We start from the raw sequence: 12311 nt of genomic DNA, 5'->3' as shown, positions 1-12311 counted from the left end.
ATGTGTCTTAGTTGAAGAAATGCTTGAGAGTGCCAGAAGAGCAGTTGCCAGCAGATGATCTTGAAGTTCAAGAAGATCTGACTTATATTGAGAAGCCAACTCAAATTCTAGACACAACAGACCGGGTCACTCGGAGAAGTACCATCAGGATGTGCAAAGTCAAATGGGGTCACCACTCAGAAGAAGAAGCAACCTAGGAAAGAGAAGATGATTTGAAAGACAAGTACCCTGAGCTCTTTTCTAGCCAGCCCTGAATCTCGAGGGCGAGATTCTTTTAAGGGGGATAGGTCTATAACACCCTGATTTTGGGGGTATAGAATTTCTTTCTAATTATCACCAAAAATCATGTGTTACTCTTCTTTTTCTCACTCTAGGCTTTCTCTCTCCAGATTCTTTCTCCCTTTTTCCTTTTTGATTAGAAATAGCTTAAACTAGTGGAGGTTAATTATTTATTTTTGTCAAAACCTTATGAGTCATGACATGTTGCATCATGCTGAGCTTAAAATATTCTTTGAAGTGTTGCACAAGTTTGAATTTATTTGAATTTGAAACCTAGTTTGAATTTGGATTTGAAAACTCTATAGAAAAACAAACGGAAAAGGAATTAGAAAATCTAGAGAAAAAGAAAAGGATAAAGCAGCCGAGCTGGCCCAAGTCGGCCTAGCCAGGCCACGCGCCCGCGCCGTCTGACAAGCGGACCCCGCCTGTCAGCGGCAGTTCTCCCTCGGGCGCGCCCTCCCTCCCTCGCCCGCTGCCCAGTGGGGCTGATCTGTCGGCGCCAGTTTTTCTCCCTCGCACTCTCTCTCTCTTTCTCTCTCTCTCTCTCTCTCTCTCTCTGTCTCGCGGGCCCGGATCGCCAGTCGCCGAGCCATTGCCCCGCGCGCCCCTTTCCTCTCTCTCTCTCTCTCTCTCTCGTTGCCGCGGGCCTGCCCTGTTAGTTCCGCCCCGTCCGCGCTCGCTGTGGACCGGCGCGTGCGCACTCGCGCACGTCACCGGATTTCTCGGCCACGACGCCCACTAAAGCACCCCAATCCTTTGGGAGTCAAATATGATACAATTACTAGTCCCAGGAGGCTAGTAACCACATTCCTTACTTCAAATAGTACAGAGTTCGAATTAAAAGTTATTACAATACCAGGGTACAAGCTCAAGAGAGCCTGAAAAAAAAACAAAGCGTAGTGGAAGATAAACTAGCCCAAGCCATAGGCAGAACTGGGTGCAGACACAGCCCCCTTCTAGTCGAGCATAGCAGAAAAGAAGTCTTCAGCTACTGAAAAACATAAATAAATCTGGGTGAATACACTAGGTATTCCGCAAGCCCATCCCGCCTGTAAAGAGAAAGGGACCTATATAATACATGCTTTATATGGTGGAGTTGAAGTCACTCTTCTTTTTCAGAAAAGGCAATTCTTTGATGGTTTTCCCCAAAGAAGGAAGTAGCACAATTTCACACTCAACCACCACTGAGCTTCCTACTCCCGTGGCATTGTTTTTATTTCTAAAAACACACCCACTCACACATTCCCCTACTCGTGGAGGTTATAAAACACTAATTGTCATACCACACCAGACTCGTCCATACCAGTGGACATGGACTATTCGAATAGGTTTGAACTCTGCGTAGAGGGGTACACTTTACCCACTAGTCCCGCTCTGCGATCTCATGGCCAATGAGATCCGAATCCGAATCTCTTTCTTTCCTCGCACGTCCCTACCTTAACGGTTATACCGGAAGGAGTCAGGCCACCTCCATGTCCAAACTGGACAAAACATTCCCCCTCCTTATCCTCCCGGTGCTCCCCAGCCATCATAACCCCTGGGGTTTGGACCGTACGAGTTCAGATTGAGTGACTGCCCATACAGTCTCGAGTGGTTGTACTTGTCATGAGTACAGGTAGTGAAGGATGACAAACCGGTCCTTATATGAGGGGACAATCCTTCTGCTCACACCTAACCCGGCTGAGCCATCACCTTAGGCTCTCCCCTAAACCAGGGAGTCCCTGATCATCCCACTCAAAAAATGATAAGTATGGATGAAAACGTTCGGAAACGGTCGGTAAACACTAAAACCATTAATGTTTTCATATTTTTTATCGGAAACAAAATCGAAAACGGTAACTCCTGAAACGGAAGCGATATCAGTATTTCGGAAACATCGGAAACGAAAGTTTGGTGCGGAAAATACACCGGTAACGGTCGAAATCTAAAATACGATCCGTAAACATATCAAACTTCATAATACAACAAAGTTGTCAAAAGATCACAAGTTCACAATTCATGATATAACAAGTTCACAATATATCAAGTTCACAAGGATCACAAATTTATAATATAAAAAGCTTACAAAGATCACAAGTTCACAGTATAACAAGTTCATAAAGATCACAAGTTCACAGACTCAAAGTTCACAATTCACAATATCCACTCGATCTAGTTGACATGGCATGCTTACTTATGAAATATTTTATCTCACATAAAGAGTTTTTCACAACCTCACAGGAAAACCCTAAAACCTAGTGTGTAGAAAAGACAGACTATCGGCTCTCTATCATTATATATTACTAATACATAACATGTACATAGAAAAGGGTGGATTCGTTCGAGAGACCAAATCGTTAATCCCAACTGCCTTCCAACACCATCTATCCCAAAAAATCTTAAGGCATCCAAAAAATACAAAAAATAAGTAATCCTTAACTAGAGACGTACAGGCGATGCGAAAAATCACATGCTGGAAAATTCCGAAAAATTCTGAGACACAATTCCGGAAAATTCCGAGACACAAATCCGGTAATTTCCGACAAAAACCGGTAACCGAAGGAAATGTCGGTAAAACACCACGCCGATTCCGATACCGATTCCGATAGAAAATTCCAAAAACCGATTCCGTTTTCGAAAAATACCATTACCGGTGAATCCGATTGAAAAATTTCGAAATCGGTTTCTGGAATACCAAAAATTCTGAAACCGTTTTCATCCCTAGTGATAAGGGTGAATACCCTTCATCATACACTTTCGGACGGAGGGGATCAGACCAAGGGGAAACAGACGGATGCAGGCGGCGCCGCTCCTCTCCGCGGTGGTGAGGTCACCGGAGTTGAGGCTGGCACGAGCTAGGGTGGCTCTGGGGTCGCCGGAGTTGGGCAGAGAGGGAGAGGGCGCCACGGCGAACGCAATGGCGGAGAAGAGGCCATGAATCCACGTGCAGAGAGGGGAGAACGGCGGTGAGAGAGCCTCAAGCGGGCCAGAGTAACTCCGGTGAGCCATTCCGGCCACGGGGAGGGGACTTAAGGCGTGCTAAGGCCTAGGCTAGCTTTAGCAGAGGCAGGGGTGACATAGGGACCTAATCCGGGGAACTAGACCGGGCTAAATCAGCCGGCCACCGCGCGAGCACGGCGGACCACCGCGGGCGAGCACCGGCGAAGGTGAAATTGGCCGAACATAGGGCGCAAAGGGGGAAATTGGGCACGGGGACGGGTGTCTCACCTCGGGGCGGAGCTCGAGGAGGCTTAGAGCGGTCTCCAGCGAGCTGGATGGCCGGGAACGCGGGCGCGGGTCTCCGGCGGCGGCTGGCGGCATGGGCACAGCGCGAGAGAGGGTGAAGCTGTGCGAAATGAGACGAGGGGCGTGCGCGAGGCACTGGCGGTGCTCTAAGAAGGGAGCTGGGCGCGTGGGCGGGCGTCGTGGCCGAGAAATCCGGCGACATGCGCGAGTGCGCACGCGCCGGTGCACGGCGAGCGCGGAACTGACAGGGCAGGCCCCACGGCGTAGAGAGAGAGGAAAGGGGCACGTGGGGCAACGGCTCGGTGACTGGCGATCCAGGCCCGCGAGACAGGGAGAGAGAGCGTGGGGGAGAAAAACTGGCGCCGATAGATCGGACCCACTGGGCAGCGAGCGAGGGAGGGAGGGTGCGCGCGAGGGAGAACTGCCGCTGACAGGCGGGGTCCGCCTGTCAGACGACGCGGGCGCGTGGCCTGGCTAGGCCGACTTGGGCCGGCTGGGCTGCTTTATCCTTTTCTTTTTCTCTGGATTTTCTAATTCCTTTTCCATTTCTTTTTCTATAGAGTTTTCAAATCCAAATTCAAAATAGGTTTCAAATTCAAATAAATTCAAACTTGTGCAACACTTCAAAGAATATTTTAAGCTCAGCATGATGCAACATGTCATGACTCATAAGATTTTGACAAAAATAAATAATTAACCTCGACTAGTTTAAGCTATTTCTAATCAAAAAGGAAAAAGGGAGAAAGAATCTAGAGAGAGAAAGCCTAGAGTGAGAAAAAGAAGTGTAACACATGATTTTGGGTGATAATTAGAAATAAATTTTATACCCCCAAAATCAGGGTGTTACACTCAGGGTGTAGCAGGAGGTGATGCCGCACACCTTGCAGAAGGTGTGCTTGCACGTGCCGAAGGTGTTGGTGGTGACAGACTCATCGGTGTTGGCCTATGGCTCGAACTTGGCGACGGTGACGACAAAGTGCGTGTTCCCGCACATGGAGCAGTCGTAGTATTTGCAAATCCACGCCACCACGCTCACGAAGGACTCGATGTGCCAAGGCATGCGTCGGAAGTGGCACCCGCCTATGTGCACCACGTCGTCGAGGATGGGGCTGGTCATGTTGTAACTAGCATTAAACAATCTATGTGATGGGACTAAAATTTAGTCACATGGAACTGGGTCTAGTGAGATATTAAGAACATGGCATGAGAATCTAGATAAGGAACCAAACACTATGTATTTTACATCTCGGGCATCCAATAGTGTGTAGAGAGAATCCCATCCAACCGGATAGTCTTGGGTAATGGGAATAGCTAGATTCCAAAAATGTGTTGCGAACCAAACATAACCTAAGACTATAAGCAACAACGGATTCTTCTATATCATCGCCATAACCTTACTTTCACCACCCTCTAAAAATGATCCCCTAAATTTCAGCTCCCACAGTGCCCGACATCAATTACAATGGAAATTATTCCCCAATTATGAGTGGCACGACGTTCCGATATCTAATATCACTGGCAACAAGTTTAAACTTAAAAATGCAGATGACAGACGTAGTAATGGCATACTTGTATAGGTCACTGGATTCGGAAACCAATATGAAGGCTCCAGATGGACTAGGAGTTCCAGATTCCAAGTCAAATCGCAACATGTACAACATTAAGCTGCAGAGGGCGTTGTATGGGCTTAAATAGTCTCAGCAATTGTTGTACAATCAGCTCAGTGAATTCCTCCTGAAGAAGGGATTCATCAATAATCTAGACTCTCCTTGCATATTCATTAGAAAACTAAGAAGGGCTTATGTATTGTTTTGGTCTATGTTGATGACCTGAATATCATTGGATATGCAGAAGATATTGAGTAGGCCAGTGTCTACCTCAAGATAGAGTTTGAAATGAAAGACTTCGGGGAAAACCAAGTTTTGCTTAGGCCTGCAGATCGAGCATCTCCCAGAAGGAATATTTGTACACCAGTTGACCTATTGTAAGAAGGTCCTTGAGAGATTTTTATATGATTAAAGCTCACCCTTTAAAGATCCCGATGGTCGTGCGATCCCTTGAAAGGGACAGAGACCAATTTAGACCAAAGAGTGATGATAAGAAATGGTTGGGACCTGGAGTTCCTTACCTTAGCGCTATTGGATCACTGATGTATCTTGCAAATTGCACTATGCCTACTATTTCATTTGCACTAAATCTACTAACTAGATATAGTGTGAACCCAACAAGAATGCATTGGGTAGACGTTAAGACCATACTTAGATATTTCAAAAGCACTCAAGGTCTAGGCCTGTTTTTCCGAAGAATCATGACCAAACTTTGGTCGGTTATACAAATACTAGATATCTGTCAGATCCCTGTAATGATATATCTCAAACTGGTTTTGTGTTTCTCTATGGTGGTACTCCATAGCCTAGAGATCATGCAAACAGACATTACTAATGATGTCTACTAACCACTCAAAGATAATTGTTTTTATATGAAGCCACACATATGTCTTCTTGGCTACGACGGATGACTAATCACGTCCAGAAGTCATGTGGTTTTGGCATCGCAAATACCCCGACCATTATCTACGAAGATAATGCAACATGTGTTGCACAAATGGAAATGAGCTAATTAAGAGCAGTTTGACTAGGTATATTTCTTCTAAGTATTTCAATCCACATGAAGTCCAGAATTAGGATGAGGTGAAAATCATGCAAGTCAAGTCTTGTGTTAATCTGACTGATTTATTTAATAAATCCTTACATGTAGTTACTTTAGACTTCAGAAAATGTATATGAGGTATAGGTATGAGACACTTGAGAGACCGGCAAGGTTCAGGGAGAGATCACCTTTGGATTTTAGCCCTAGCTATTTGACCTAAAGATCGTATGGTATGCACCCTAAAGGTTGTTATTGTCTTGAAGACACCAGTTTTACTCTTTTTCCCATTGTGAGTTTTCTTAAAGCTTCTCACATATGGTTTTTAATAGCCAGTTGCTCGTACTTTTGCTACAGTTGTTTATATATTATATAAATAGGTATTGAAATATTGATTTAAATATAATTATTGTTTATTTCTAAACACTAAGGTACGCGTGATCCGGTGGTTAGCCCTAAATTTTTGGAGCAGAGGGCGTGGATTCAAGTGCTCGCTCTGCACTATTTTTTACACGGTGTGGTAGCTGTGCGGGCGGGGTTGGGTATTGGGAAGACGCAGTAGATGAGAGAGCGTTGCGCGGGTGCTGGGTGTGGGGCCCACATGGCACGGCACCGAGGCGGGGCGTGTGAGGCGAGCGCGGAGGGTGAAGCCATGGTAGTATCAAATGCCTACATTAGGTTTTTAATAGAGTAGTATAGATGTGGCAACAAGTGCAATACATCAAGTGACACTATGCTATCTTTTCTCATTTTTTCTCACTGGCTTTTTCAGAGTTTTGATGAGGCATAAGTAATCATGTTATTCGTCCAACAAAGTGTTAAAAAATCCTAAAAAGGGTTTTATAGGCTGATACTAAAATTATCCCTAGCGGGTTTAGAATCGCTATAAAAACTATTGCACCCCTCAAAATGAAGAAGATAGAAAGAGTTTTCCACCTCCCTGTGTCTTGTTTGTGTTTCTCTGTCGCGTGTGGGGGAAGCGAACATGCTTCTTTTACTCCTCGCATTTATGCTGCTTTTCGGAGGATTTAGTCTGCTTTCGGAAGGATTTATTTGTATGAATATGTGTACTCGCATTTGATTGCTATGTATTTTCCAATGTCTCTATCGTTTATATGGACATGTAGCATTTGTTTGTATGGACATGTATCTTTTATTTATATGGACATGTATATTTTATTCGTATGGACATATATCTTAATGAAATTTGGACATGTATGTTGCTAAAAGTTGGAATGTATCTTTTATTTTGTATGGACATGTATCTTTTATTTGTATGGATGTGTAGGTCATGGACAAGAAGGTAAGCAGTGCAAAAGTTGGTGGTGGACTATGTCAATGGACACCAACTCAATCCACATGTGTGCTCACCTTTCTTAGCAACATTGTTGCTGAAGGCACTAAGACCTCCACTGGGTTCAATAAAGTTCATCTCAATGCTTGTGCTAAGGCTCTCAATGACCATTTTAAGCTCACGAGGACAGGTGATCAAGTTGCTAATCACTTGAAGACATGGAAGAAGAAGTACACTAGGATCAAGTATCTTAAGAATTTGAGTGCTGCACTTTGGGATGAAAATGAATTCATTGTTTCTCTAGATCATGAGCACTACAAAGAACATATGGCGGTATGAATTTTACTATCCCTTTATATTTGATATTTTAGTGTGTACATAGTCTAAACACTTCTGATCATATTCATGTCTGCTAGTACACATGTGGCCTCAATGGATTAGAATATTTTTCAATGGCACATGTGTAGATGACTTGATGAAATTAGGCTTGAATTAAGCACTACAACTGAAAACCACTAAAATGGCTACTATTCTGAAATAAGTATAATCATATGAATCTGAAATAAGTTCTTTATATGCAGTTTGGGTACATACGGTTTATATATTCTTTATATGCTTTTATTATAGTATTGTGTTAAACATAGAAAGAACTTATATCCTTTTATTTTTAATAAGTGTTGCACTCACTGTTAGGATCCAAAAAACAAGGCTGGTGATGAATATTTGAACAAGCCTCTTCCATACTATGGTTTTCTATCTACAATCTTTGGCAATAGTGTTGCTACTGGTCAGTATGCAAAGAGCTCTAATGAACCACTTGGGATTGATGGGGTGAACAATGGGGCTGATGGCAATGCAGAAAGTGAGGGGAGGAACCATGAGATTGATAAAAGTGTTGTCAATGATGATATATCTTCTTCAGCTAGGCCAGCTAAGAGAGCCAAGACTATTGATGATAGCAGAAGAAAGATTGATAGCTTGGTTGAAGCATTTGATCATGGCAGCGAAAGGCTAGCAAAGGCAATCGAGAAAGCAAGCAGTGCTTTACCAAATGGTTTGTTTGAAACAGTGGACAGTCTCCCAGGTTTTCAGCTTAACCACAAGTCTTAGTACTATCAGCACTTGGTTAGACATCCTAATGATGCTCATGCTTTCGTGAATCTACCATTCGATTGGAAGCTATCATGGTTTTTGAGTTCCATTAGTGAGAACTTCTAGTCTGTGAGTCATGATTAGAACTATGGCTATATGAACTATGTTTTGTCATGGTATTATGAACTCATGTATCATGGTGCTTGGATGAAATATGGTTACAATGGTGATGAATTATGTATATTTTATTTGGACATGTATCTTTTATTTGTATGATTGAACTATAGTTATGTATCATGGTGATATGAACTCATATATTATGAGATGTTACACATTTGCATAAGGGAATTCGTGGTGATGAACTTTGGTCCCTGCATTGTAGGTTTGGACGAGCGGTTTACAGTTTAGTTTGGTTTGGTTTGGTTTGGTTTGCATGAGTTGTTTACACGAGTTGTGTGCAGTTTTGCATTCAGATCATGTCATTCTGCATTCTTCAATCAAACATAAAACAGAACGGGTACGCTCTGATGTGCTTTTCAACCAAACAAAAAATAGAACGGCTCTATTCTACCAACCAAACATAGAATGGAGCGATTCTATTCTTAGAAATTAGAATAGAACTGTTCCGTTCTAGTTGGCTCTCCAGCTAAACTAAATGTAACCTAAAATAAGTTATTTAAAAGATAGAAGCTGTATTTGAGCAGGGCCGCTCCCCAAGAGCCACGCTCAAGCCAAAGTCAACGGCGGGTAGTGGTAGATGGACACGTCTCTCTTTCCCATGATGAAAACAGAGGGAAACAAGGGCAGGTAGCTAGATACGTAATAGTTAATTGCACGTATATTACTACCTCTACTTAAGTAAAACAAACAGAAAAATAAAACGAACAACCATGAGTTAAAGTGATAGAAGTCAAACGATATATACAAGTATACAAGTGATAGAAATCAAACGATATATACAATTGAGTAGAGTTTAAATCCTCATTTTTTATATATTCTACACGGCTGGAAAAATGCGTTGGAGAAGAGAGAAGACGACATAGGAAAGTGTTTTTCATAACCGATAGCAGGTAGGTAAAATATTTGAAGCAAAGAGAGAGAGATATACTTTCTGTACTAGAGAAAAAACAGCTACTACTCTGCCGCTGCATCCGCCTTTCCCTCGGAGAAGCCAGCGATGCCGCTGCGCTCGAACCACTCCTCCCAGTTCCTCCCGTCGGCCTTCCGGTACTCGACGTGGCCTAGCGTACCCGGATCCACGCAGGCGACGGTGACGGCCACGCCGTCCGGGTTGGACCTCGGGGTGTAGAAGGAGGTGATGCCGCAGACCTTGCAGAAGGTGTGCCTGGCCGTGTGCGTGCCGAAGGTGTAGGTGGTGACGGACTCGTCGGCGCCGGCCTGCAGCCTGAACTTGGCGGCGGGGACGACGAAGTGCGTGTTCCCGCGCATGGAGCAGTCGGAGCAGTTGCAGACCCACGCTACGACGCTCGCGGGGGCCTCGACGCGCCAGCGCACGCGGCGGCAGTGGCACCCGCCCGTGTGCACCACGTCGTCGTGGGAGCCGGCGGAGCTGGTCATCTTGTGATTGCGAGGTGTGTGCGGCGGATCAGAGGGTTTCTGCCGTCAGCTGTACCTGTACGTCTTGAAGAAGTTGGGCGATGTACCCGGTCCGGGTGGGCTCTGGTTTCTACGCTCCGCGAGAAAATTCGGCGCAGCTTTGGGGAGGAGAGACGCTCACAAGAAGCTCACTTAGTCACTTGTGAGCCGAAACGGCGACGTGGGCTTTGTTGTCATCTACTCAGCGGTAACGGGATTGAGAGAGAGACAAATGACAGCGATGTATCCTTTATTGCAGGGAAGACTTGTTTATATACATGTGACAGGGGTCATCACCAAGGGGTGTGTCCCTTGGGGATATGTTCGTCGAGCCCCTTGGATTGGTCACCATATCACATATAACTTTGTAATATGTTATTTTGTAACACTCCCCCTTGATCAATCCAAGTCCATTTGATCATCTGCAAGCTGTCTTCCAATATATTATCTCCTCAAAAACCCTGTGGGAAAAATAAGGAGTACACAATATCTTTTGGATTATGAGTAAAACTCATATTGAACTCCAAAAGAAAATATGCTTGTAATCATCATGTATAAAAACCCCGTGGGAAAAATCAATGATGAAGCATATAGCTTAGTTGATATTACCTCGTTAAAAACTTTGGATGAGAAAACCTTAACAAGGCAAAACTCATACAAAGAAAAGAGTGTAATATGATGGATCAAAACAGGTCAAATATCATGGAGAATTACTCCCCCTGATCCTTGCAAGCATTTAAGTCTTCTCGTACCAATCCCCTCAACACATTTCTGAAACGTGGAGTGTGGTAGAGATTTTGTGAATAGATCAACAAGATTATCACAAGACTTTGTTTGCAAGATTTTCATATCTCTATTTTCCTGTTTCCATCTGAACAACACAAGCTCAATTATCCTTGTGGATAATGGTCAGTGGTTCAATTGAACCACAATACAACATTGTTCTCCAATGGACCTCTAGCCCAAAGAACAATAATATGTCTATAGTCATCATTTCAAAAACCCCAGTGGGGAAAATAAATGATGAGACATATAACTCAGGCTAATATTTCTCCAAGATAATCTAGTCAGAAAATCTGAGAAATCAACATATCAGCTGAGTCTCCTTAAAAACCCAACGGGAAAAATAAGGAGAGTAGTCATACTCTATTGTTGATTCATTTGACTCTAGGGAGATAAACTCATATCCTAGTTCAAATACAACAATAACTATGCCATAATGTATCATCCTTGAAAACCTCTACGGGAAAAATAGATGATACGACATAGACCTTGTGTTGATGTTGCCTCATTAAAAACTTTGAATGAGAAACCCAAATAGGTGAAAACTCATGCAAAGAAAAGAGTGCAACATGATGTATAAACAAGTTCTTTCAATCAAGAGGGAAACTCCCCCTGATCTTTACAAAACACTAAGTCATCCCATACATACTCACAAACACATCTAAAATGTGGAGTAAGTAGAGACTTAGTTCGTAACTTGTCTTTCATCTAAACAACACAAAGTAATATTATCTCCATAGATAATAAGGTCAATGATATAAAATCATGACCACCACATACCCTCAGTATGTAGTATATCATTATGTACAATCCCACGAAGTGTACTATAGAATGATTAGTGTAAGTGACCATTAATCTCTGTTGATCAACATTTATCAAACAGTATGTCCAACTTACTAGAAGTATGTCATTGATCTTGTACCTGGGGATCTTCTATAGATATCCAAGATCAATATATCCAAACATAAGGAGAGCATGAGTACATCTAGAGATCATAACTCGATCTCATGTGCTGTTAGCTAGCAAATCATTGCAAAGCAATATCCGGCCGGATGCTCTTGCAAGATACAATAGCACATCTCATGATCTGAAAGAATCAAATGACTATGATTCCATTATATTGAATTTCTTCAATATACGTTGGATATAGACAACTTTGTATCCAAGATAATCAAGATAGTTTAGTTTGAATTGAAAATCTCTTTCAATTCATATCCTCTATCTCGAACTCCGTCGATAAGTAATGTATGTTTAAAATATGTTGCACATATTTACACTGAACATACCATACTTTGTGTATCCTTTCAGAAGGAAGGATTCACAAGGTCAAATGTACCATATTTGACCAGGATGCTCTAAGTCACAAAGACTTTCCAAGCATCGCAAATTTGTGATT

General features: G+C 43.1%; 1 protein-coding gene across 1 annotated transcript; it reads right to left on the bottom strand.

The window, feature by feature from the left end:
- Positions 1–9431: 9431 nt before the first annotated feature.
- Positions 9432–10368, bottom strand: LOC103647408 (centromere protein V). Its single transcript, XM_035965411.1, has one exon. It carries the CDS (start codon positions 10112–10114, stop codon positions 9671–9673), a length of 444 nt encoding a protein of 147 aa, XP_035821304.1. The 5' UTR covers positions 10115–10368; the 3' UTR covers positions 9432–9670.
- Between the last annotated feature and the right edge of the window lie 1943 nt (positions 10369–12311).

Source organism: Zea mays, chromosome 2 (genome assembly GCF_902167145.1).
Source record: "Zea mays cultivar B73 chromosome 2, Zm-B73-REFERENCE-NAM-5.0, whole genome shotgun sequence".
Lineage (NCBI taxonomy): Eukaryota > Viridiplantae > Streptophyta > Magnoliopsida > Poales > Poaceae > Zea > Zea mays.
This window is presented reverse-complemented; position numbering and strand designations above follow the sequence as displayed.